Source organism: Mustelus asterias, unplaced genomic scaffold (genome assembly GCF_964213995.1).
Source record: "Mustelus asterias unplaced genomic scaffold, sMusAst1.hap1.1 HAP1_SCAFFOLD_3450, whole genome shotgun sequence".
NCBI lineage: Eukaryota > Metazoa > Chordata > Chondrichthyes > Carcharhiniformes > Triakidae > Mustelus > Mustelus asterias.
Window position 1 is genome coordinate 2,052 of NW_027593395.1, and position 27,415 is coordinate 29,466.

At 59.7% G+C, this 27,415-nt stretch overlaps 1 protein-coding gene across 2 annotated transcripts; it reads right to left on the reverse strand.

Moving 5' to 3' along the window:
• Positions 1–293: 293 nt before the first annotated feature.
• LOC144490576 (ubiquitin-associated protein 2-like) lies at positions 294–20,092 on the reverse strand. 2 transcript variants are annotated; one of them, XM_078208289.1, is made up of 8 exons: positions 19,961–20,092; positions 18,521–18,598; positions 15,639–15,749; positions 13,896–14,064; positions 11,081–11,176; positions 8,119–8,161; positions 4,279–4,388; positions 294–379 (listed from the first exon to the last, which is right to left on the reverse strand). In XM_078208289.1, the coding sequence occupies exons 1-8, from the start codon at positions 20,048–20,050 to the stop codon at positions 309–311; spliced, it is 768 nt and encodes a 255-aa protein (XP_078064415.1). In that variant the 5' UTR covers positions 20,051–20,092; the 3' UTR covers positions 294–308. The 2 variants fall into 2 exon arrangements, with proteins under 2 accessions (XP_078064415.1, XP_078064414.1); XM_078208288.1 differs by having other exon boundaries at positions 4,279–4,409.
• Between the last annotated feature and the right edge of the window lie 7,323 nt (positions 20,093–27,415).

The following is a 27,415-nucleotide window of genomic DNA, read 5'->3' on the forward strand; positions in this document are numbered from 1 at the left end:
TACCTGGGTTAACCCTTAACAACCCCCGATGGCCTCCACTCGAGCGGGGCCCCCCCCCCACTCCAGTCGGGACTGACCACCGAGAGCCGGGACGTCAACTTTTTGAGGGTAAGTTTGCTGATTGCGTAAAGAAAAGGAAAGGTTCTTCACCCCCCCCCCCCGCCCTCAACCGCGCCCCCCCCCACCTTGCACAGCTGTCAAAGCTTTTCAAAGTTTAAGACGAAAGGCAAAAGGGCGTTAGGACAAAGCAAAAATTGAAAGCAAGAGGGTGGGACGCATTAAAAGGCATCCGCGGTGGGTTCAAAGGGTCAAAGCATACCCGGCACAGTTTCAAACTTTGGAGAGCTATTTGCCCTTTCGCCCCCAGTGAAGTGAAGCCCTGGAAAGTAAAAAGGGAACAAAAAACAAAACAAAAAACAAGGAAGAAAGAGACAATCGATGTAACTCAGGGTTAGTTTTGGTTCTTACCCACTCACCCCCCCCCCCGCCCCACCCTCCCCCACCACTCTCCGACCGCCCCTTGACGAAGTCGACCTCAGCCATACGCCAACGAGCGAGAGCGTGGTGGGGGAAACAGTCACACGACACGTATATCTCCCCCCCCCCCCCCGCCCATCGCCAAACCCGGTCGTTGCCTCTGTGGGGAGGGGAGGGGGAGGGGGAAAAAGGCAAGCTCTCTTGCCGTGGCCGAGGTGCCAGTCTAGAATGGAGGTGGCCCGCACCAAAGCATGCTGGGAGTGTCGCTACCTATAGTCACCGGGGGATGGCCGCACCAAAGCATGCTGGGAGTGTCGCTACCTATCGTCACCGGGGATGGCCGCACCAAAGCATGCTGGGAGTGTCGCTACCTATCGTCACCGGGGATGGCCGCACCAAAGCATGCTGGGAGTGTCGCTACCTATAGTCACCGGGATGGCCGCACCAAAGCATGCTGGGAGTGTCGCTACCTATCGTCACCGGGGATGGCCGCACCAAAGCATGCTGGGAGTGTCGCTACCTATCGTCACCGGGGATGGCCGCACCAAAGCATGCTGGGAGTGTCGCTACCTATAGTCACCGGGGATGGCCGCACCAAAGCATGCTGGGAGTGTCGCTACCTATCGTCACCGGGGATGGCCGCACCAAAGCATGCTGGGAGTGTCGCTACCTATCGTCACCGGGGATGGCCGCACCAAAGCATGCTGGGAGTGTCGCTACCTATCGTCACCGGGGATGGCCGCACCAAAGCATGCTGGGAGTGTCGCTACCTATCGTCACTGGGGATGGCCGCACCAAAGCATGCTGGGAGTGTCGCTACCTATCTTTACCGGGGATGGCCGCACCAAAGCATGCTGGGAGTGGCGCTTGTCGCTACCTATCTTTACCGGGGATGGCCGCACCAAAGCATGCTGGGAGTGTCGCTACCGATCTAGAGAGGTGGTTTATCAGGATGTTGCCTGGTATGGGGGGGGCTTAGTTATGAGAAGAGATTGGGTAAACTGGGGTTGTTCTCCCTGGAAAGACGGAGGATGAGGGGAGACTTAATAGAGGTGTATAAAATTATGAAAGGCATAGATAGGGTGAACGGTGGGAAGCTTTTCCCAGGTCGGTGGTGACGTTCACGAGGGGTCATAGGTTCAAGGTGAAGTGGGGGAGGTTTAACACAGATATCAGAAGGACATATTTTACACAGAGGGTGGTGGGGGCCTGGAATGCGCTGCCGGGCAAGGTGGTGGAGGCGGACACGCTGGGAACGTTTAAGACTTATCTAGATAGCCACATGAACGGAGTGGGAATGGAGGGATACAAAAGAATGGTCTAGTTTGGACCAGGGAGCGGGACGGGCTTGGAGGGCCGAAGGGCCTGTTCCTGTGCTGTATTGTTCTTTGCCGGAGATAGTTGTACCAAAGCCTGCTGGGAGTGTCGCTACCTATCTTTACCGGGGATGGCCGCACCAAAGCCTGCTGGGAGTGTTGCTACCTATCTTTACCGGGGATGACCGCACCAAAGCCTGCTGGGAGTGTTGCTACCTATCTTTACCGGGGATGGCCGCACCAAAGCATGCTGGGAGTGTCACAGCCTATCTTTGCCGGAGATAGTTGTACCAAAGCCTGCCGGAAATGTCGCTACCTATCTTCACCGGAGATGGCCGCACCAAAGCCTGCTGGGAGTGTCGCTACCTATCTTTACCGGGGATGGCCGCACCAAAGCATGCTGGGAGTGTCACAGCCTATCTTTGCCGGAGATAGTTGTACCAAAGCCTGCCGGAAATGTCGCTACCTATCTTCACCGGAGATGGCCGCACCAAAGCCTGCTGGGAGTGTCATGGCCTATCTTCACCGGTTAAAAACACGGCAGGGAAGATTTTTTTTAAAAACACACCCACCCGGTTTTTACCGACGCGAGTGGCGAGGCAGAGGAAGAAGTCACGGTTCTGGTGCACCGGTCGGCCCGATCGAGCCTCGTTCCTTTGTTTCAAAGAAATGGAAAGAATCTCAGCCCCCGTGGTCGACGCAGCCGGAGGGAGAGTTGGGGTTGGCCGGCCGGTGGGCCTGAGGCCTAGCAGGGCGGAGCGGGAGTGGAGACACCCTCTGGGCTGTCCCGACGGCAGGAACGGCTCAGTGGCTCTCTCTTGTTGAGTGGCAGGCAAGGCCGGTCCGTCTCTCAGCCGCTTTACGCCATCCTGTCCACCGCCGACGGCCAACTTTCAACCGCTCGACCCAGGGACTTGACCGCGAAACCCCACATTAACCTGCGCCAATGAATCCTTCACCCCCAACCCTGAACCCCAGTGTCGCCATGACTCTGGCGGAGGTGGGACACAGCGGCAGCCAAGTTCTCCCCTCCCTCCCCGACTCTCGGGAAAACCCCCAAGGATAATGCCCCCAGCCTCAGAGGGACTCCCGAGGATACTGCCCCCCCACTCAGAGACTCCCCCAAGGATACTGCGCCCCCCTCAGAGACCGCCCCCCCACCCCCAAGGATACTGCCCCCCCCCCCTCAGAGACTCCCCCAAGGATATACTGCCCACCCTCAGAGACTCCCCCAAGGATATACTGCCCCCCCCTCAGAGACCCCCCCCCTCAGAGACTCCCCCAAGGATATACTGCCCCCCCCTCAGAGACTCCCCCAAGGATATACTGCCCCCCCCTCAGAGATTCCCCCAAGGGATATACCCCCCCCCCCCCCCCGAGAGACTCCCCCAAGGATATACTGCCCCCCCTCAGAGACTCCCCCAAGGATATACTGCCCCCCCTCAGAGACTCCCCCAAGGATATACTGCCCCCCCCTCAGAGACTCCCCAAGGATATACTGCACCCCCCTCAGAGACTCCCCAAGGATATATTGCCCCCCCCTCAGAGACACCCCCCCAGAGACTCCCCAAGGATATACTGCCCCCCCTCAGAGACTCCCCCAAGGATACTGCGCCCCCCACCTCAGAGACCCCCCCCCCCCCCCAGGATACTGCCCCCCCCCTCCCCAAGGATACTGCCCCCACCCTCGGAGGGAACTCTTGCCCTTGGAGGGACTGGAGGACAGGAGGATAGCAGCCCCCCCTCCCCCCAGAGGGAGGGACGTGAGGATACCCCTATCCCTGCACGACCTATTCCTTCAGCACCAGGGCAGGAGTGGGCTTTTCCAGCATAGAAAAAGGCCCTTCGGCCCATGGTGCCTGCGCCGGCCAACCAAGCACCTCTCCATTCCATCCCACGTCCCGGCACCTTCCTCTACAGGCTTGGAGAACGGCCTTTCAGTGGTAATCTAAATGCTTCTTAAACTTTGCGAGGTTGCCCACCTTCTTACACCCACCCCTTTGCGGGAAGGAAGGGAAGTGGCTCTTTTGGCACAGGTCAGAGGTCAAAGGCCCGACGGTGCCAGAGGATTGGTCAACGATTCTCAAAAGCAGAGAGGGGGGATAAAAACTGACCAATGAGCTAGAGAATGGGAGGGGGGGGGGGGTGCTAATGGGATAACCTTTCTGGAGCTAGCAGGCACAATGGAGGGGGCTGAATGGCCTCCTCCACGAGCAACGAGCAGAACGGAGGGGGCGGTTTACTCTCTAGGCCAATGGGACGGGACGGGGGGGGGGGGGGGGGGGGGGGGGGGGGGGGGGGTTTTTAAATACAAAGGAAGGCGAACTGGGGGTGGGCACTCCCAGACAGGTTCGGTCCATGTTTGGGGTGACGGAGCTCTGGGTAGGGGGTAAATGCCCACCCAGTTTGTGACTGCCACCCTACTCTCCCCGCCCCCCCCCCCCAACCGTTCCACCGAGCCGCGCGCCCGTCCCGAGCCGCTTACTGGTCCCGTCGTCCGGTTCAAAGCTGCCCGTGCTGTTCCAGGTTGGGTTGGCGCTTCCGTAGTACTCTTCCGAGGCGGCCGGATCCGTGTAGTCTGCCGGATTGAACGTCCTGCAACACGGAGGGAGATACCTAACACAAGAGTCTCAGGAATTGCGTTCCCCCCTCCCTCCCCCCGCCCACCCACCAAGCTCCCAAAGCCACAGGTAACACTGGATCGGCCATGCGAAACTGTCCCTTAGTGTCCAAAGATGTGCAGGTTGGGTGGATTGGCCATGCTAAATTGTCCCTTGTGTCCAAAGATGTGTGGGTTGGGGAGATTAGCGGGGTTGATGTGTAGGGTTACGGGGATCGGGCCTGGCTGGGATGCTCTATCGGAGAGCTGGTGCAGGCTGGATGGGCCGACTGGCCTCTCCTGCACTGTGGGGATTCAATGATTGAGATGAGACGTTGAGTGGGGGGGACAGGGGGGCGATACTGAGTGGGTGGGACAGGGGGGGCGACAGGGGGCCGATGTTGAGTGGGGGGTACAGGGGGCGACGCTGGGTGGGGGGACAGGGGGGCGACGCTGAGTGGGGGGGACAGGGGGCCGACGTTGAGTGGGGGGACAGGGGGCCGACGTTGAGTGGGGGGGACAGGGGGCCGACGTTGAGTGGGGGGACAGGGGGCCGACGTTGAGTGGGGGGGACAGGGGGCCGACGCTGAGTGGGGGGGACAGGGGGCCGACGCTGAGTGGGGGTGACAGGGGGGCGACACTGAGTGGGGGGGACAGGGGGCGACACTGAGTGGGGGGGACAGGGGGGGCGACACTGAGTGGGGGGACAGGGGGGCGACACTGAGTGGGGGGGACAGGGGGGCGACACTGAGTGGGGGGGACAGGGGGGCGACACTGAGTGGGGGGGACAGGGGGGCGACACTGAGTGGGGGGGACAGGGGGCGACACTGAGTGGGGGGGACAGGGGGGCGACACTGAGTGGGGGGACAGGGGGGCGACACTGAGTGGGGGGGACAGGGGGCGACACTGAGTGGGGGGGACAGGGGGCGACACTGAGTGGGGGGGACAGGGGGGCGACACTGAGTGGGGGGACAGGGGGGCGACACTGAGTGGGGGGGACAGGGGGCGACACTGAGTGGGGGGGACAGGGGGCGACACTGAGTGGGGGGGACAGGGGGGCGACACTGAGTGGGGGGGACAGGGGGGCGACACTGAGTGGGGGGGACAGGGGGGCGACACTGAGTGGGGGGGACAGGGGGGCGACACTGAGTGGGGGGGACAGGGGGGCGACGCTGAGTGGGGGGACAGGGGGCCGACGCTGAGTGGGGGGGACAGGGGGGCGACGCTGAGTGGGGGGGACAGGGGGGCGACGTTGAGTGGGGGGGACAGGGGGGCGACACTGAGTGGGGGGGACAGGGGGGCGACACTGAGTGGGGGGGACAGGGGGGCGACACTGAGTGGGGGGACAGGGGGGCGACACTGAGTGGGGGGACAGGGGGGCGACACTGAGTGGGGGGGACAGGGGGGCGACACTGAGTGGGGGGGACAGGGGGGCGACACTGAGTGGGGGGGACAGGGGGGCGACACTGAGTGGGGGGGACAGGGGGGCGACACTGAGTGGGGGGACAGGGGGGCGACACTGAGTGGGGGGACAGGGGGCGACACTGAGTGGGGGGGACAGGGGGGCGACACTGTGTGGGGGGGACAGGGGGGCGACACTGAGTGGGGGGGACAGGGGGGCGACACTGAGTGGGGGACAGGGGGGCGACACTGAGTGGGGGGACAGGGGGGCGACACTGAGTGGGGGGGACAGGGGGGCGACACTGAGTGGGGGGGACAGGGGGGCGACACTGAGTGGGGGGGGACAGGGGGGCGACACTGAGTGGGGGGGGACAGGGGGGCGACACTGAGTGGGGGGGACAGGGGGGCGACGCTGAGTGGGGGGGACAGGGGGGCGACACTGAGTGGGGGGGACAGGGGGGCGACACTGAGTGGGGGGGACAGGGGGGCGACACTGAGTGGGGGGACAGGGGGGCGACGCTGAGTGGGGGGGACAGGGGGGCGACACTGAGTGGGGGGGACAGGGGGCGACACTGAGTGGGGGGGACAGGGGGGCGACACTGAGTGGGGGGACAGGGGGGCGACGTTGAGTGGGGGGGACAGGGGGGCGACGTTGAGTGGGGGGACAGGGGGGCGACACTGAGTGGGGGGACAGGGGGGCGACACTGAGTGGGGGGGACAGGGGGGCGACACTGAGTGGGGGGGACAGGGGGGCGACACTGAGTGGGGGGACAGGGGGGCGACACTGAGTGGGGGGGACAGGGGGGCGACACTGAGTGGGGGGGGACAGGGGGGCGACACTGAGTGGGGGGACAGGGGGGCGACACTGAGTGGGGGGACAGGGGGGCGACACTGAGTGGGGGGGACAGGGGGGCGACACTGAGTGGGGGGGACAGGGGGGCGACACTGAGTGGGGGGGACAGGGGGGCGACACTGAGTGGGGGGGACAGGGGGGCGACGCTGAGTGGGGGGGACAGGGGGGCGACACTGAGTGGGGGGGACAGGGGGGCGACACTGAGTGGGGGGACAGGGGGGCGACGTTGAGTGGGGGGGACAGGGGGGCGACGTTGAGTGGGGGGGACAGGGGGGCGACACTGAGTGGGGGGACAGGGGGGCGACACTGAGTGGGGGGGACAGGGGGGCGACACTGAGTGGGGGGGACAGGGGGGCGACGTTGAGTGGGGGGGACAGGGGGGCGACACTGAGTGGGGGGGACAGGGGGGCGACGTTGAGTGGGGGGACAGGGGGGCGACGCTGAGTGGGGGGGACAGGGGGGCGACGTTGAGTGGGGGGGACAGGGGGCCGATGCTGAGTGGGGGGGGACAAGGGGCCGATGCTGAGTGGGGGGGGACAGGGGGCCGATGCTGAGTGGGGGGGACAGGGGGCCGATGCTGAGTGGGGGGGGACAGGGGGCCGATGCTGAGTGGGGGGGGACAGGGGGCCGATGCTGAGTGGGGGGGACAGGGGGCCGATGCTGAGTGGGGGGGGACAGGGGGCCGATGCTGAGTGGGGGGGACAGGGGGCCGATGCTGAGTGGGGGGGACAGGGGGCCGATGCTGAGTGGGGGGGACAGGGGGGCGACGCTGAGTGGGGGGGACAGGGGGCCGACGTTGAGTGGGGGGGACAGGGGGCCGACGTTGAGTGGGGGGGACAGGGGGGCGACACTGAGTGGGGGGGACAGGGGGGCGACACTGAGTGGGGGGGACAGGGGGGCGACACTGAGTGGGGGGGACAGGGGGGCGACACTGAGTGGGGGGGACAGGGGGCCGATGCTGAGTGGGGGGGGACAGGGGGCCGATGCTGAGTGGGGGGGGACAGGGGGGCGACACTGAGTGGGGGGGACAGGGGGCCAACGCTGAGTGGGGGGGACAGGGGGCCAACGCTGAGTGGGGGGGGACAGGGGGCCGATGCTGAGTGGGGGGGGACAGGGGGCCGATGCTGAGTGGGGGGGGACAGGGGGCCGATGCTGAGTGGGGGGGGACAGGGGGGCGACACTGAGTGGGGGGGGACAGGGGGCCGATGCTGAGTGGGGGGGACAGGGGGGCGACACTGAGTGGGGGGGACAGGGGGCCGATGCTGAGTGGGGGGGGACAGGGGGCCGATGCTGAGTGGGGGGGGACAGGGGGGCGACACTGAGTGGGGGGGGACAGGGGGCCAACGCTGAGTGGGGGGGGACAGGGGGCCGCCCAGGTGCTGGGGCGCCTGCAGATCAACGGGCCTCTCGAAACAGCAGTCAGGCTTTTAAATGACAAACGTTCGGACGGTTGAGAAAAAAACAAAACTTACCCCATTCCCTGGGCGGAGAACCTCCCACCTCTCCGGCCCAAACCTGCCGGGAACACAAACACACAGCACAACCGGGACAGGTTACAGCTCACAAGGTACTGAGGGCAACTCACAAACAGCACCGCTTTCTCCCTTTGTAACCCCAACGAGATCCCTTTCCACCAGCACCAATTCACCCGACACCCGCCCCATCTCTGTAACCCCCTCCAGCCCCGACACCCCCCTCCCCATCTCTGTAACCTCCTCCAGCCCCTACACCCCCCTCCCTATCTCTGTAACCCCCTCCAGCCCCTACACCCCCTCCCTATCTCTGTAACCCCCTCCAGCCCCTACACCCCCTCCCTATCTCTGTAACCTCCTCCAGCCCCTACACCCCCTCCCTATCTCTGTAACCTCCTCCAGCCCCCTACACCCCCTCCCTATCTCTGTCTCTCACAAGCCCATCATCTTTAACTAGAGCCTCCCCAATATACCCCTCAGTACTGTCCCGTCTGTAAAATACCTCCTCCAGCCCCTACACCCCCTCCCTATCTCTGTAACCTCCTCCAGCCCTACACCCCCTCCCTATCTCTGTAACCCCCTCCAGCCCCTACACCCCCTCCCTATAACCCCCTCCAGCCCCTACACCCCCTCCCTATCTCTGTAACCCCCTCCAGCCCCTACACCCCCTCCCTATCTCTGTAACCTCCTCCAGCCCCTACACACCCTCCCTATCTCTGTAACCTCCTCCGGCCCCTACACCCCCTCCCTATCTCTGTAACCCCCTCCAGCCCCTACACCCCCCTCCCTATCTCTGTAACCTCCTCCAGCCCCTACACCCCCTCCCCATCTCTGTAACCCCCTCCAGCCCCTACACCCCCTCCCTATCTCTGTAACCCCCTCCAGCCCCTACACCCCCTCCCTATCTCTGTAACCTCCTCCAGCCCCTACACCCCCCTCCCTATCTCTGTAACCTCCTCCAGCCCCTACACCCCCTCCCTATCTCTGTAACCCCCTCCAGCCCCTACACCCCCCTCCCTATCTCTGTAACCTCCTCCAGCCCCGACACCCCCCACCCTATCTCTGTAACCCCCTCCAGCCCCTACACCCCCTCCCTATCTCTGTAACCTCCTCCAGCCCCTATACCCCCTCCCTATCTCTGTAACCTCCTCCAGCCCCCGACACCCCCTCCCTATCTCTGTAACCTCCTCCACTCCCCTACTCCCCCTCCCTATCTCTGTAACCTCCTCCAGCCCCTACACTCCCTCCCCACCTCTGTAACCCTCCTCCAACCCCTACACCCCCTCCCTATCTCTGTAACCTCCCCCAGCCCCGACACACCCTCCCTATCTCTGTAAGCTCCTCCAGCCCCTACACCCCCCACCCTATCTCTGTAACCCCCTCCAGCCCCTACACCCCCTCCCTATCTCTGTAACCTCCTCCAGCCCCGACACCCCCCACCCTATCTCTGTAACCCCCTCCAGCCCCTACACCCCCTCCCTATCTCTGTAACCTCCTCCAGCCCCTATACCCCCTCCCTATCTCTGTAACCTCCTCCAGCCCCCGACACCCCCTCCCTATCTCTGTAACCTCCTCCACTCCCCTACTCCCCCTCCCTATCTCTGTAACCTCCTCCAGCCCCTACACTCCCTCCCCACCTCTGTAACCCTCCTCCAACCCCTACACCCCCTCCCTATCTCTGTAACCTCCCCCAGCCCCGACACACCCTCCCTATCTCTGTAAGCTCCTCCAGCCCCTACACCCCCCTCCCTCCCTATCGAAGCCCCTCGAGTCCTCCTACCCCCCATCCCTGTAACCTCCTCTGGCCCCTGCACCCCCCTCCCCCTCTCTGTAACCTCCTCCGGCCCCCTCCCGCCCCCCCCTCCCTATCTAAGCCCCTCCGGCCCCCCTACCCCCAGCCCCATCTCTGTAACCCTCTCCGGCCCCCTGTTTCTCCTCCCTATCTAAGCCCCTCCAGCCCCCCTACCGCCCCATCCCTGTAACCTCCTCCGGCCCCTGCACCCCCCTCCCCATCTCTGTAATCCCCTCCGGCCCACCAGGCCCCACCAACCCCCCGCCCGCCAGGCCCCACCAACCCCCCGCCCGTCAGGCCCCACCAACCCCCCGCCCGCCAGGCCCCACCAACCCCCCGCCCGCCAGGCCCCACCAACCCCCCGCCCGCCAGGCCCCACCAACCCCCCGCCCGCCAGGCCCCACCAACCCCCCGCCCGCCAGGCCCCACCAACCCCCCGCCCGCCAGGCCCCACCAACCCCCCGCCCGCCAGGCCCCACCAACCCCCCGCCCGCCAGGCCCCACCAACCCCCCGCCCGCCAGGCCCCGCCAACCCCCCGCCCGCCAGGCCCCGCCAACCCCCCGCCCGCCAGGCCCCGCCAACCCCCCGCCCGCCAGGCCCCGCCAACCCCCCGCCCGCCAGGCCCCGCCAACCCCCCGCCCGCCAGGCCCCGCCAACCCCCCGCCCGCCAGGCCCCACCAACCCTCCGCCCGCCAGGCCCCACCAACCCCCCGCCCGCCAGGCCCCACCAACCCCCCGCCCGCCAGGCCCCACCAACCCCCCGCCCGCCAGGCCCCGCCAACCCCCCGCCCGCCAGGCCCCGCCAACCCCCCGCCCGCCAGGCCCCGCCAAACCCCCGCCCGCCCGGCCCCGCCAACCCCCCGCCCGCCAGGCCCCCGCCATCCCCCCGCCCGCCAGGCCCCACCAACCCCCCGCCCCGCCAGGCCCCACCAACCCCCCGCCCCGCCAGGCCCCACCAACCCCCCGCCCCGCCAGGCCCCACCAACCCCCCGCCCCGCCAGGCCCCACCAACCCCCCCCGCCCGCCAGGCCTGCCCAAGATGGTGGCGAGGCACCTCCCCGAACCACAGTGCGGCGGAGGTGCCCTCACAGACGCAGACGGCGATAAAGACGTGGCCTATCCCGTTCCCGAGCGGGTGGGAGGCACGCGGCGACCCCTTGGCTGCTCACCTCTGCCTCTGCCCCGGCCCCGCCTGCCCCGCTCGGAGGCCCTGCCAAAGGTCCCGCTGCTCTTTGCTCCATCTAATCCATTCTCCTGGCCCCGAACTGTGGAGGGAGGAGGGGGGGTGGGGGGGACAAAAAAAAAGGTTACCTTACCAATGGCACACTCAGGGGGGGCAGAAAAACTACACAAAAGGAGCGTCCTACGTTACTGAAGACAAGGGAAAGGGAGCGGGGAAGTCTTGTTGCAACCTGAAGGGCAGATTGCAAGGTGAACACAGCGCACAGTTCTGGTCTCCAGGAGAGATCCGAAATCAGAAGCACAAAGGGAATTACCGAGTCACAGAGGATTACAGCATGGAAACAGGCCCTTCGGCCCAACTTGTCCATGCTGCCCTTTTTTTAAACCCCTAAGCTAGCCCCAATTGCCCACATTTGGCCCATATCCCTCTATACCCATCGTACCCATGTAACTATCTAAATACTTTTTAAAAGACAAAATTGTACCCGCCTCTACTACTGCCTCTGGCAGCTCGTTCCAGACACTCACCACCCTCTGTGTGAAAAAACTGCCCCTCTGGACTGTCTCCCCTCTCTCCTTAAACCTATGCCCTCTAGTTTTAGACTCCCCTACCTTTGGGAAAAGATATTGACTATCTAGCTGATCTGTGCCCCTCATTATTTTATAGACCTCTATAAGATCACCCCTCAGCCTCCTACGCTCCAGAGAAAAAAGTCCCAGTCTATCCAAACTCTCCTTATAACTCAATCCATCAAGTCCCGGTAGCATCCTAGTAAATCTTTTCTGCACTCTTTCTAGTTTAATAATATCCTTTCTATAATAGGGTGACCAGAACTGTACACAGTATTCCAAGTGTGGCCTTACCAATGTCTTGTACAGACAAGGGAGTTCTTGTCCAAGATTCTCTTAAGGTTAACGTGCAGGTTCAGTCGGCAGTTAGGAAGGCAAATGCAATGTGAGCATTCATGTCGAGAGGGCTAGAATACAAGAGCAGGGATGTACTTCTGAGGCTGTATAAGGCTCTGGTCAGACCCCATTTGGAGCAGTTTTGGGACCCGTATCTAAGGAAGGATGTGCCGGGCCTTGGAAAGGGTCCAGAGGAGGTTCACAAGAGTGATCCCTGGAATGAAGAGCTTGTCGTATGAGGAACGGTTGAGGATTCTGGGTCTGTACTCATTGGAGTTTAGAAGGATGAGGGGGAGGTCTTATTGAAACTTACAGGATGCTGCGAGGCCTGGATAGAGTTTTATTTTATTCATTGGTGGGACACGGGCGTCGCCGGCTGGACCAGCATTTATTGCCCATCCCTGGTTGCCCTTGGATGGCAGTTGAGAGTCAACCACATTGCTGTGGCTCTGGAGTCACATGTAGGCCAGACCGGGGTAAGGACGGCAGATTTCCTTCCCTAAAGGGAACCAGATGGGTTTTTCCCACAATGGGTCATCAGTAGATTCTTAATTACAGATATTTTTTATTGAATTCAAATTCCACCATCTGCCGTGGCGGGATTCAAACCCGGGTCCCCCAGAACATTAGCTGAATTTCTGGATTAATAGTCTAGCGATAATACCACTGGGCCATCGGCTCCCCAGGACGTGGAGAGGATGTTTCCACTAGTGGGGGAGACTAGAACTGGAGGGCACAACCTCGGAGTGAAGGGACGATCCTTTAGAACCAAGATGAGGAGGAATTTCTTCAGCCAGAGGGTGGCGAATCTGTGGAATTCATTGCCACAGAGGAGGCCGGATCATTGAGTGTCTTTAAGACGGAGATAGATAGGTTCTTGATCAATAAGGGGATCTTATGTTCTTATGAGAGAAGGCAGGAAAATGGGGATGATAATCCTATCAGCCATGGTGGAGCAGATGGGCCGAATGGCCTAATTCTGCTCTTATATCGTACGGAAAGCAGCTCAGAGAGGGATCACTGGGCTGAATCCCAGGATAAAGGGGGGGAGGGGGTTGTTGTCTTGTGAGGAAAGGTTGACTTGGGCCCACACCCACAAACTGGTCAGTCGTGATCTTGCTGAATGGGGGAGTAAGCTCAAGGGGGGGCCGAATGGCCTGCTCGTGTGTGTGTTGCCTTCTCTCTGGTGGCCTCCGCCCTACACTTTGGGAGGACGGAGTTTAACCGAGAAGTGGTCGCAGATATCCGGAGATTGCGAGGGGCGCTGTATAAATTCGAGGCCTCCTTTTCCAGGTCCGTACGGCCAGTGAGGGATGCTGTGTGGCCTCCGATCACGCAGGGTTTAGGCTGGTGGAGTGGAAAATCTTCCAGTGGGAACATGGTACGCGGTTGAGGTGAGCGGGGGAAAGGAGGGAAGGAGGGAGGGAGGGAGGGAGGGAGGGAGGGAGGGAGGGAGGGAGGGAGGGAGGGAGGGAGGGAGGGAGGGAGGGAGGGAGGGTGAGCGGGGGAAAGGAGGGAGGGAGGGAGGGTGAGCAGGGGAAAGGAGGGAGGGAGGGAGGGCGGGCGAGCGGGGGAAAGGAGGGAGGGAGGGCCAGCGGGGGAAAGGAGGGAAGGAGGGAGGGAGGGAGGGAGGGCGAGCGGGGGAAAGGAGGGAGGGAGGGCAAGCGGGGGAAAGGAGGGAGGGAGAGCGGGGGAAAGGAGGGAGGGAGGGCGAGCGGGGGAAAGGAGGGAGGGAGGGGGCGAGCAGGGGTAAGGAGGGAGTGGGAAAGGAGGGAGAGGGGCGGGAGGGAGGGAGAGGTGTGTGTTGAGGTTCCATGGGCAGCCTCTCGTGTGGAGGGTGAACAGCGACAGGCCGGAGCCTGGGTGTAAAGCTGTGATTGCCGAGGGCAGACTTACACTCCCGTCCCCGGCTCGCTCCCCGGCCTCTCCTGCCTCCGCCCATGCGCCTCCGGCTGAACTCGCGGTCTCTGTCCCGCATCTCTTTGCTCTCCTCACTGCCCTCCACCAGGCCGGCGTCCTTCGGTCCCGCCACACTCTTCTTCTTTCCCACCATCTCCCAGGAGTCCTGCGTGAGGGGAGAGGACAGCCACCGGGTGAGAACGGGGCCAGGCGGGACCCTCCATCCATTCCCCAACCCCCTCGAGGCCCAGCCCGGCGAGCTGCAAACACACGCAGGGGGAAGAGGGGGCAAATTTACCCTCATTCACACACAAACCCACTGACACTCTCGGGAGGGACGCTTCCTCTAAACTCAGGGAGGGAGCTGGACGGATTCAGACAGACCGAGCCCTGGGCAACACCCCCCCTGGGCAGAGGGGGGACTGGTCTCCCCACCCCGCTCCCCAACTCCTCAGTGTGTTACCCTGGGACGCTGATACAGGCCATCATTCCCCCCCTTCTGGGATAGCCTAAAACCAGGCAGTGGACCTCATGGGGATCTGGCAACAGGCACTGGAATCACAGTGTGGTTTAACAATCGTCCCAGCCCCGGAACAATTTAGCGCGGCCAATCCCCCTAACCCCCACATCTTTGGACACTAAGGGGCAATTTAGCATGGCCAATCCCCCTAACCCCCACATCTTTGGACACTAAGGGGCAATTTAGCATGGCCAATCCCCCTAACCTGCACATCTTTGGACACTAAGGGGCAATTTAGCATGGCCAATCCCCCTAACCCGCACATCTTTGGACACTAAGGGGCAATTTAGCATGGCCAATCCCCCTAACCCGCACATCTTTGGACACTAAGGGGCAATTTAGCATGGCCAATCCCCCTAACCCGCACATTTGTGGACACTAAGGGGCAATTTAGCATGGCCAATTCACCTAACCTGCACATCTTTGGATACTAAGGGGCAATTTAGCATGGCCAATCCCCCTAACCCGCACATCTTTGGTCACTAAGGGGCAATTTAGCATGGCCAATCCAGCTAACCTGCACATCTTTGGACACTAAGGGGCAATTTAGCATGGCCAATCCACCTAACCTGCACATCTTTGGACACTAAGGGGCAATTTAGCATGGCCAATCCCCCTAACCTGCACATCTTTGGACACGAAAGGGCAATTTAGCATGGCCAATCCAGCTAACCTGCCAGAGGCAGTAGTAGAGGCGGGTACAATTTTGTCTTTTAAAAAGCGTTTAGACAGTTACATGGGTAAGATGGGTATAGAGGGATATGGGCCAAGTGCGGGCAATTGGGATTAGACTAGGGGTTAGAAAAAAGGGGCGGCATGGACAAGTTGGGCCGAAGGGCCTGTTTCCATGCTGTAAACCTTTATGACTATCTTTGGACGCTAAGGGGGCAATTTAGCACGGCCAATCCACCTAACCCACACATCTTTGGACTGAGGGGGGAAACCGGAGCACCCGGAGGAAAGCCACGCAGTCATGGGGAGGGAGAACGAGCAGACTCCACACAAAGTGACCCGAGGCGGGAATCGAAGCTGGTAAAAGCTCCCCAGTGGGTCGTCCGAATCGTACGTACTGCAGTGAAATATCTCACACTCACCCGTGCGCAGGAGAGAAACCTCGAGTCTCGGCTGACTTCAGACAGCGAGCCCGAGAGAGCAATGCACATTCCCGAGCCATCCCCCTCCCCCCCCAATCCCACAGGAATGAGATACAGAAGCAGTACCGTGTCGGGGTTTCCTTCCAAGAGGACATTGATGGCCCTATTGACGTCCCCATTGCAGTCGTGCAGAGCGATCATGCATTCATCCTGGTTCTTGCCTGTGATGTCAATCAGCTGCGGGACAGACGTAATCGATCAGTTAGCGCGCAAGAATCATCTGTCCCCTTTGGAGCCCAAGTGTGCGCGGATGGGGGACAGAACAGAGAGACGCGCACGGGGTCAGGGTGCGCGAGAGGAGTCAACTTCAGTGACAACCTCGGGACTCGAGTTTAAAGTTTTAAACTTCTTTTTCAAGTTTTATTTACTTGTGTCATAAGTCGGCTTGCAATGAAGTTACTGTGAAAATCCCCTAGTCGCCACACTCCTGTTTGGGTTACACTGAGGGAGAATTTAGCACAGCCAATTCACCCCAACCAGCGCGTCTTTGGACTGTGGGAGGAAACCGGACCACCCGGAGGAAACCCACGCAGACACGGGGAGAACGTGCAGACTCCACACAGACAGTGACCCAAGCCGGGATTTGAACCCGGGTCTCCGGCGCTGTGAGGCAGCAGTGCTAACCCACTGTGTCACCGTGCTGCCCTAGATGGACACTCCAGGGATAATCTGGACGCTTCGTTCGACGTCCACCTGATCAGCTGGGGTCCCGGCGGGAAGGTGCCGCATACAAATGGGATGTCCCACTGCCCTCGGAAAACTGCTCCCCAAATTAATGTTTCATAGAATCCCTGCAGTGCAGAAGGAAGCCATTCAGCCCATCGAGTATGCACCAACTCCCCGACAGAGATCCCAACCAGGCCCTATACCCGTAACCCCATGTATTTATCCTGCTCATCACCCTAACCCACACATCTTTGGACACTAAGGGGCAATTTAGCATGGCCAATCAACCTAACCCACACATCTTTGGACACTAAGGGACAATTTAGCATGGCCAATCCACCCAACCTACACATCTTTGGACACTAAGGGGCAATTTAGCATGGCCAATCCACCCAACCTACACATCTTTGGACACTAAGGGGCAATTTAGCACGGCCAATCCACCTAACCTGCACATCTTTGGACACTAAGGGGACAATTTAGCATGGCCTATCCACCCAACCTGCACATCTTTGGACACTTAGGGGCAATTTAGCATGGCCAATCAACCTAACCTGCACATCTCAGAATCATAGAAACCCTCCGGTGCAGAAAGAGGCCAGCCGGCCCATCGAGCCTGCATCGACCACAATCCCACCCAGGCCCTCTTCCCGTAATCCCATGCATCTACCCTGCTAATTCCCCTGACACTAAGGGGCAATTTAGCATGGCCAATCAACCTAACCCGCACATCTTTGGACTCTAAGGGGCAATTTAGCACGGCCAATCCACCCAAACTAGCACGGCTTTCAGACTGTGGGAGGAAACCGGAGCACCCGGAGGAAATCCACGCAGACACGGGGAGAATGTGCAAACTCCACACAGACAGTGACCCGAGCCGGGAATCGAACTCAGGCCCCTGGAGCTGTGAAGCAGCAGTGCTAATCCACTGTGCTACCGTGCCGCCCCTCAATTGGCGCAGACTTCGATTAAATCACCTGACAACCTCTTCCTCCGCCTTTCAAAGCGACTCATCCCTCAGCCGCTCCGCGTTAACTGGGGCGGAAAACCCCTGGTCTCCCTCCGGCCCCCCTCGTCGATTTTCAAGATGGCACCTTGAGGTGGTGTCCTCTCAGAGAGGGACCACAGCGAAGAGGGGGGGGGGGGGGGAATAAGAAAACCCCCCACCAGTTCCGAATCCCACGTCAAAAAAGGCCACCGCACATTCGGGGTGGGACCTTGCGGAGGCGCTCACCCCAAACCCAGCACACCCCGCCCGACATGAACAGGCCTTTGCCCAGCTCCCCCCGCCCTGCCACCGCAGTGGGTCGGATCTCAAACAATGACGAGACGGAGAACAGGAATGAGATAGAGAATCTGGTGCGGCAACAATAATCTCTCCCTCAATGTCAACAAAACGAAGGAGATTGTCATCGACTTCAGGAAGCGTAAAGGAGAACATGCCCCTGTCTACATCAACGGGGACGAAGTAGAAAGGGTCGAGAGCTTCAGGTTTTTAGGTGTCCAGATCACCAACAACCTGTCCTGGTCCCCCCCACACCGACACTATAGTTAAGAAAGCTCCACCAACGCCTCTACTTTCTCAGAAGACGAAGGAAATTTGGCATGTCCGCTACGACTCTCACCAACTTTTACAGATGCCCCATAGAAAGCATTCTTTCTGGTTGTATCACAGCTTGGTCTGGCTCCTGCTCTGCCCAAGACTGCAAGGAACTACAAAGGGTCGTGAATGTATCCCAGTCCATCACGCAAACCAGCCTCCCATCCATTGACTCTGTCCACACTTCCCGCTGCCTCGGGAAAAGCAGCCGGCATAAACAAGGACCCCCCACGCACCCCGGACATTCTCTCTTCCACCTTCTTCCATCGGGAAAAAGATACAAAAGTCTGAGGTCACGTACCGACCGACTCAAGAACAGCTTCTTCCCTGCTGCTGTCAGACTTTTGAATGGACCTACCTCGCATTAAGTTGATCTTTCTCTACACCCTAGCTATGACTGTAACACTACATTCTGCACCCTCCCCTTTCCTTCTCTATGAACGGTATGCTTTGTCTGTATAGCGCGCGAGAAACAATACTTTTCACTGTATCCCGATACATGTGACAATAATAAATCTAATCCCCCGCCCACTACGATACGTGGCGGGGGAGGCCCGACCCGTCTTGATCCACGTAGCACCCCCGGGGGTGGGCTTCCGACACTCAGCACAGGGTGGACAAGTGGTTTCCCCCTCCCCACCCCCAGGCTCCGCACCCCCTCCCCATCCCCCACAGCACTGACCTGCTTCACTTTGGCTTCGAAGTCAGCATCATTGTGATCTGAAATCATCTGTGCGATTCGTATCTGCTCTGCGGTAGCCTTCAGGAGGAGATGCCAGAGTGAGAGGGGTGGACAGAGAGGGGGGGGGGGGGGGGACAGAGAGGGGGGGGGGGGGACAGAGAGGGGGGGGGGGACAGAGAGGGGGGGGGGGACAGAGAGGGGGGGGGGGAACAGAGAGGGGGGGGGGGACAGAGAGGGGGGGGGGGACAGAGAGGGGGGGGGCAAGAGAGGGGGGGGGAAGAGAGGGGGGGGAAAGAGAGGGGGGGGAAAGAGAGGGGGGGGAAAGAGAGGGGGGGGAAAGAGAGGGGGGGGAAAGAGAGGGGGGGGGACAGAGAGGGGGGGGACAGAGAGGGGGGGGGCAAGAGAGGGGGGGGCAAGAGAGGGGGGGGCAAGAGAGGGGGGGGGCAAGAGAGGGGGGGGGAAGAGAGGGGGGGGGAAGAGAGGGGGGGGAAAGAGAGGGGGGGGAAAGAGAGGGGGGGGAAAGAGAGGGGGGGGAAAGAGAGGGGGGGGAAGAGAGGGGGGGGGAAGAGAGGGGGGGGGAAGAGAGGGGGGGGAAGAGAGGGGGGGGGAAGAGAGGGGGGAGGAAGAGAGGGGGGAGGAAGAGAGGGGGGGGGAAGAGGGGGGGGGAAGAGAGGGGGGGGAAGAGAGGGGGGGGGGAAGAGAGGGGGGGGGGAAGAGAGGGGGGGGGAAGAGAGGGGGGGGGAAGAGAGGGGGGGGGGAAGAGAGGGGGGGGGAAGAGAGGGGGGGGGAAGAGAGGGGGGGGGAAGAGAGGGGGGGGGAAGAGAGGGGGGGGGAAGAGAGGGGGGGGGAAGAGAGGGGGGGGGAAGAGAGGGGGGGGGAAGAGAGGGGGGGGGAAGAGAGGGGGGGGGAAGAGAGGGGGGGGGAAGAGAGGGGGGGGGAAGAGAGGGGGGGGGAAGAGAGGGGGGGGGAAGAGAGGGGGGGGGAAGAGAGGGGGGGGGAAGAGAGGGGGGGGAAGAGAGGGGGGGGGAAGAGAGGAGGGGGGAAGAGAGGAGGGGGGAAGAGAGGAGGGGGGAAGAGAGGAGGGGGGAAGAGAGGGGGGGGGAAGAGAGGGGGGGGAAGAGAGGGGGGGGGAAGAGAGGGGGGGGGAAGAGAGGGGGGGGGAAGAGATAAACAAACACTCGTTGATACACAAAGGAGCCAGGAGTCAATTAATTTTTCAAAAAATGGCGCATTTAGTCACTCGCCGTGTCTCGGAACGGAAAGCGTCCCCGGTGGGTGCGTGGGCAGGGGTGGGGGGGAGTGAGGACAATCAGCCGGCAAAGGGCGGAGGAAGTAAAAGGCGTCTCCGCGACACGGCGACGGGTACACGTAGTCCAGGCCCGCGCGGGAAGGGCATGCGGCGGGGCCAGGCTGGAGGGAACCATGATCCAGAGTGCCTACCTGTGGTCGCTGCTTCTGCTGTGTCTGGCTCTGTGTCTGTGTCTGATCCCAGTTACCCCGGGTTCGACTGGTGCCCACCGATGTCATCATTTACACTATATACAAATAACAGTATTTACAAGGTACAAATCTGTCGAGAAAAGAGAAAGGAACAAAGGTCAGTGAGGGGGGGCCCCAACGCGACAACAGTCCGCTACAACTCTCACCAACTTTTACAGAGGCACCATAGAAAGCAGTCTTTCTGGTTGTATCACAGCTTGGTCTGGGCTCCTGCTCTGCCCAAGACCGCAAGGAACTACAAAAGGTCATGAATGTAGCCCAGTCCCATCACGCAAACCAGCCTCCCATCCATTGACTCTGTCTACACTTCCCGCTGCCTCGGGAAAAGCAGCCAGCATAATCAAGGACCCCCACGCACCCCGGACATTCTCTCTTCCACCTTCTTCCGTCGGGGAAAAGATACAAAAGTCTGAGGTCACGTACCGACCGACTCAAGAACAGCTTCTTCCCTGCTGCTGTCAGACTTTTGAATGGACCTACCTCGCACTAAGCTGATCTTTCTCTACACCCTAGCTGTGACTGTAACACTACATTCTGCACCCTCTCCTTTCCTTCTCTATGAACGGTATGCTTTGTCTGTATAGCGCGCAAGAAACAATACTTTTCACTGTATCCCGATACATGGGACAATAATAAATCAAATCAAAAATCAAATCATTATTCCTACGAAACCCATCTCCAAACTCCGTGGCCTGGGTCTCAGCTCCTCCCTCTGCGACTGGATCCTAGACTTCCTAACTCACAGACCACAATCAGTAAGGATAGGCAACAACACCTCCTCCACGATCATCCTCAACACCGGTGCCCCACAAGGCTGTGTTCTCAGCCCCTTACTGTACTCCTTATACACCTCTGACTGTGCGGCCAAATTCCCCTCCAACTCGATTTTCAAGTTTGCTGATGACACCACCGTAGTGGGTCGGATCTCAAACAATGATGAGACGGAGTACAGGAATGAGATAGAGAATCTGGTGAACTGGTGCGGCAACAATAATCTCTCCCTCAATGTCAACAAAACTAAGGAGATTGTCATCGACTTCAGGAAGCGTAAAGGAGAACATGCCCCTGTCTACATCAACGGGGATGAAGTAGAAAGGGTCGAGAGCTTCACGTTTTTAGGTGTCCAGATCACCAACAACCTGTCCTGGTCCCCCCCACGCCGACACTATAGTTAAGAAAGCCCCACCAACGCCTCTACTTTCTCAGGAGACTAAGGAAATTTGGCATGTCAGCTACGACTCTCGCCAACTTTTACAGATGCACCGTAGAAAGCATTCTCTCTGGTTGTATCGCAGCTTGGTCTAGGCTCCTGCTCTGCCCAAGACCGCAAGGGACTACAAAGAGTCGTGAATGTAGCCCAATCCATCACGCAAACCAGCCTCCCATCCATTGACTCCGCCTACACTTCCCGCTGCCTCGGGGAAAAGCAGCCAGCGTAATCAAGGACCCCCACGCACCCCAGACATTCTCTCTTCCACCTTCTTCCGTCGGGAAAAAGATACAAAAGTCTGAGGTCACGTACCGACCGACTCAAGAACAGCTTCTTCCCTGCGGCCGTCAGACTTTTGAATGGACCGACCTCGCATTAAGTTGATCTTTCTCTACACCCTAGCTGTGACTGTAACACTACATTCTGCACTCTCTCCTTTCCTTCTCTATGAACGGTATGCTTTGTATAGCGCGCAAGAAACAATACTTTTCACTGTATCCCGATACATGTGACAATAATAAATCAAATCTATTTAACATGGCCAGTGATGGGATAAAGTCGCTGGAGCCACCAGCTGCCCGGGGTGGGGATTGAACCCATGTCCCCAGAACGTAAGCCTGGGGGGGGTCTCTGGATTACTGGCACCGTGACGTTATTACTCCCCGCACTGTCTGCTTCCCGATTGTCTCTGTCATTAGTGGGTGGTTAGCACTGCTGCCTCACAGCGTCAGGGACCTGATTTCGATTCCCGGCTCGGGGTCACTGTCTGTGCGGAGTCTGCACCTTCTCCCCGTGTCTGCGTGGGTTTCCTCCGGGTGCTCCGGTTTCCTCCCGCAGTCCGAAAGACGTGCTGGTTAGGATGCGTCGGCCGTGCTAATTTCTCCCTCAGTGTTACCCGAGGGTGGCGACTGGGGGGGATTTTCACAGTCACTTGGTTGCCGGCCGGAGCAGTGCGGAGGGATTGGACGGGAGGGGAGAGGGGACATTTCAGTCTTTGCTAATTTACTCCACAGACACACGAGAGCTCCGCGAACAACCTGAACTCAATTTTCATATCCAATCTCCGCAATCAAAGCTCCCCGCCAAACAAAACAAGCACGCAATGTGCAAACAATATTCTGGAGAGATTAAATCCTTAACTGAAATCCTGAGGGGGGGGGGGAAGGAGAGGAGCCGGAGGTAGCGGTACATATTGGTACCACTGATGTGGGAAGGAAGGGGGAAGGGGTCATGAAAGGAGAGTATAGGGAATTAGGGAGACAGCTGAGAAGGAGGAAAGCAAAGGTAGTAATCTCAGGATTGCTGCCTGTGCCACGGGAAGGTGAGGGCAGGAATGGAGTGAGGTGGAGGATGAATGTGTGGCTGAGGGACTGGTGCAGGGGGCAGGGATTCAGGTTCCTGGACCATTGGGACCTCTTTAGGGGCAGGTGTGACCTGTACACAAAAAACGGGTGGCACTTGAATCCCAGGGGGACCAATATCCTGGCGGGAAGGTTGGCTGAGGCTACTGGGGAGAGTTTAAACTAGATAGGTTGGGGGGAGGGGATTGAGACGAGGTGACTGGGAGCGAGGAAGTTAGCTCGCAAACAGAGAAGGGTTATAGACGGTGCAAGAGGGAGGATGGACGGGGGATAGAGAAGGGGAGAGGTCAGACCAAAGGATTGGGATGTGTTTAGTTTAATGCCAGGAGTATAGTGAATAAAGGGGATGAGCTCAGAGCGTGGATCGATGCCTGGAAGTGTGATGTGGTGGCCATTACGGAGACTTGGATGTCTCAGGGACAGGACTGGATACTCCAGGTGCCGGGATTCAGATGTTTCAGGAAGGACAGGGAGGGAGGCAAGAGAGGGGGTGGAGTGGCACTGCTGATCAGGGATAGTGTCACAGCTGTAGAGAAGGTGTATGCTGTGGAGGGATTGTCCACAGAGTCTCTGTGGGTGGAAGTTCGGAGTGGGAAGGGGTCGATCACTTTGCTGGGAGTTTTCTATAGGCCGCCCAATAGTAACAGGGAGGTGGAGGAGCAGATAGGGAAACAGATCCTGGAGAGCTGCAGTAATAGCAGAGTTGTTGTGATGGGAGACTTTAATTTCCCATAGATTGGAATATCCCGAGGGTAAGGGGATTGGATGGGGAGGAGTTCGTTAGGTGTGTTCAGGAGGGTTTCCTGACACAGCATGTGGACAAGCCTACAAGAGGAGGCGCTGTACTTGATCTGATACTGACCAATGAACCTGGACAGGTGTCAGATCTCTCAGTGGGAGAGCATCTTGGGGATAGCAATCATAACTCTATCTCCTTTATGCTTGCATTGGAAAAAGAGAGGATCAGGCAAGCTAGGAAAGCGTTTATATGGAGTAAGGGGAAATATGAAGACATAAGGCAGCAAATTAGAGGAGTAAATTGGAAGGAGGTATTCTCGGGGAAATATACTGAAGAGAGGTGGCAGTTTTTCAAGGAATGTCTGTCTAGGGTTCTACAGGACAATGTTCCGAGCAGACAGGGAGGTGTTGGTAGGTTAAAGGAACCGTGGTGCACGAAAGCTGTGCGGGACCTAGTTGAGAAGAAAAGGAAAGCATACAAAAGGTTCAGAGAGCTTGGCGAAGATAGGGATCTAGATGAGTATACGGCTTGTAGGAAGGGACTAAAGGAGGAAATTAGGAGAGCCAGAAGGGGTCATGAGGTCTTGGCAGGTAGGATTAAGGAAAACCCTAAGGCGTTCTATAAATGTGAAGAGTAAAAGGATGAGACGTGAAGGAATAGGGCCTATAAAAGGTGAAGGCGGGAAAGTCTGTACGGAACCAGTAGAAATGGCAGAGGTGCTTAATGAGTATTTTGCCTCGGTTTTCACAGAGGAGAAGGACCTGGGTGGATGTACTGCGGGCGTGCGGTGGACTGAAAAGATTGAGTATGTGGACTTTAACAAAGAGGTTGTGCTGGAATCTTTGAATAGCATCAAGATAGATAAGTCGCCGGGTCCGGATGGGATGTACCCCAGGTTACTGTGGGAGGCGAGGGAAGAGATTGCAGAGCCTCTGGCGATGATCTTTGCATCGTCGATGGAGACGGGAGAGGTGCCGGAGGATTGCGGATGTGGTTCCTATTTTCAAAAAGGGGAATAGGGATAGCCCAGGAAATTACCGACCGGTGAGTCTAACCTCAGTGATTGGTAAACTGATGGAGAAGATCCTGAGGGACAAGATTTATGAGCATTCAGAGAGGTTTAGTATGCTCAAGGCTACTCAGCATGGCTTTGTCAAAGGCAGATCGTGCCTTACGAGCCTGGAGTTCTTCGAAAATGTGACTAAACACATTGACGAAGGGAAGGCGGTAGATGTGGTTTATATGGATTTTAGCAAGGCGTTCGATAAGGTTCCCCATGCAAGGCTTCGAGAAAAAGTGAGAGGGCATGGGATCCAAGGGGCTGCTGCCCTGTGGATCCAGAACTGGCTTGCCCAAAGGAGGCAGAGTGGGTATAGATGGGTCTTTTTCTAAATGGAGGTCGGTCACCAGTGGTGTGCCCCAGGGATCTGTTCTGGGACCCTTGCTGTTTGTCATTTTCATAAATGACCTGGATGAGGAAGTGGAGGGATGGGTTGGTAAGTTTGCCGACGACACGAAGGTTGGTGGGGTTGTGGATAGTCTGGAGGGATGTCAGAAGTTAGAGGGACATAGATAGGATGCAAGACTGGGTGGAGAAGTGGCAGATGGACTTCAACCCAGATAAATGCGTAGTGGTCCATTTTGGCAGGTCAAATGGGATGAAGGAGTACAATATAAAGGGAAAGACTCTTAGTACTGTAGAGGATCAGGACCTTGGAGTCCGGGTCCATAGGACTCTAAAATCGGCCCCGCAGGTGGAGGTGGTGGTTAAGAAGGCGTATGGTGTGCTGGCCTTTATCAATCGAGAGATTGAGTTTCGGAGTCCGGGGATAATGATGCAGCTATATAAGACCCTCGTCAGACCCCACTTGGACTACTGTGCTCAATTCTGGTCGCCTCATTACAGGAAGGACGTGGGAAAGATTGAAAGGGTGCAGAGGAGATTTACAAGAATTGAGTGGCATGCCTGGATTGAGTGGCATGCCTTATGAGGATAGGCTGAGGGAGCTCGGTCTTTTCTCCTTGGAGAGACGTAGGATGAGAGGTGATCTAATAGAGGTATATAAGATGTTGAGAGGCAGAGATCGGGTGGACTCTCAGAGGCTTTTTCCCAGGATGGAAATGGCTGCTACGAGAGGACACAGGTTTAAGGTGCTGGGGGGTAGGTACAGGGGAAATGTTAGGGGGAAGTTTTTCACTCAGAGGGTGGTAGGCGAGTGGAATCGGCTGCCGTCAGTGGTGGTGGAGGCAAACTCAATAGGGTCTTTTAAGAGACTCCTGGATGAGTACATGGGACTTAATAGGATGGAGGGTTATAGGTAGGCCTAAAAGGTAGGGATATGTTCGGCACAACTTGTGGGCCGAAGGGCCTGTTTTGTGCTGTAGTTTTTCTATGTTTCTAACTCGGACTGTATCAATGCTCCGAGGCTGCCTCGGTCGAGCAGCTGTCAAAACAGCCATACTGAATCAGGACAGCCAATCTGTTGTGACCACCTCCCCTCAGTTTAACAACCACTCAGAGTTCAACTCGTACAGTTCAGACCTGCTGACATACAGTGCGGCGCTCCCTCAGCACTGACCCTCCCACAGTGCGGCGCTCCCTCTGCACCGACCCTCCCACAGTGCGGCGCTCCCTCAGCACCGACCCTCCCACAGTGCGGCGCTCCCTCAGCACCGACCCTCCCACAGTGCGGCGCTCCCTCAGCACTGACCCTCCCACAGTGCGGCGCTCCCTCAGCACTGACCCTCCCACAGTGCAGCGCTCCCTCAGCACCGACCCTCCCACAGTGCAGCGCTCCCTCAGCACCGACCCTCCCACAGTGCGGCGCTCCCTCAGCACCAACCCTCCCACAGTGCGGCGCTCCCTCAGCACTGACCCTCCCACAGTGCGGCGCTCCCTCAGCACTGACCCTCCCACAGTGCGGCGCTCCCTCAGCACTGACCCTCCCACAGTGCAGCGCTCCCTCAGCACCGACCCTCCCACAGTGCAGCGCTCCCTCAGCACCGACCCTCCCACAGTGCGGCGCTCCCTCAGCACCGACCCTCCCACAGTGCGGCGCTCCCTCAGCACTGACCCTCCCACAGTGCGGCGCTCCCTCAGCACTGACCCTCCCACAGTGCAGCGCTCCCTCAGCACCGACCCTCCCACAGTGCGGCGCTCCCTCAGCACCGACCCTCCCACAGTGCGGCGCTCCCTCAGCACCGACCCTCCCACAGTGCGGCGCTCCCTCAGCACTGACCCTCCCACAGTGCGGCGCTCCCTCAGCACCGACCCTCCCACAGTGCAGCGCTCCCTCAGCACCGACCCTCCCACAGTGCGGCGCTCCCTCAGCACCGACCCTCCCACAGTGCGGCGCTCCCTCAGCACTGACCCTCCCACAGTGCGGCGCTCCCTCAGCACCGACCCTCCCACAGTGCGGCGCTCCCTCAGCACCGACCCTCCCACAGTGCGGCGCTCCCTCAGCACCGACCCTCCCACAGTGCGGCGCTCCCTCAGCACCGACCCTCCCACAGTGCGGCGCTCCCTCAGCACCGACCCTCCCACAGTGCGGCGCTCCCTCAGCACCGACCCTCCCACAGTGCGGCGCTCCCTCAGCACCGACCCTCCCACAGTGCGGCGCTCCCTCAGCACCGACCCTCCCACAGTGCGGCGCTCCCTCAGCACCGACCCTCCCACAGTGCGGCGCTCCCTCAGCACCGACCCTCCCACAGTGCGGCGCTCCCTCCTCAAGTGAGAACCGATACAAGGGGCGAGAACTTTCCAGCACTGGGGAGCGCCCCCACAACTGGAGTTGAGGGGAAACCTCCCTCCCGCCTCTCAGCGTTGCCGAACTTGGAGGTGGGGGCCTGCCTGCTGCGCTACTCGGACACCCTTCACCTGAAACAAAGATTATTCCCTGATAACCCAAGTCAAGAACCTACACACCACACTGCGAGGCAGCAAGGTTTAACCCCCAGTCGGTGGGAGCAAAGGGAGCGAAACACAAAGCAGAGCTGTGGACAAGCAATCATGTATTGTGGCGCTCCCCCACTGCCCCTCCGCCCCCCGGACTCATGTCAAATACAGCACGGCAACGTGCAGTGCT

Coding starts and splice junctions, on each gene's coding strand:
- LOC144490576 (XM_078208288.1), bottom strand. CDS start 20,050: ATGATGACATCGGTGGGCACCAGTCGAACCCGGGGTAACTGGGATCAG. Junction 15,750..18,520: donor TCGAAGCCAAAGTGAAGCAG/GTCAGTGCTGTG, acceptor TCTGTCCCGCAG/CTGATTGACATCACAGGCAA. Junction 11,177..13,895: donor AGCGAGCCGGGGACGGGAGT/GTAAGTCTGCCC, acceptor CTCCCTCCACAG/TTCGGGGCCAGGAGAATGGA.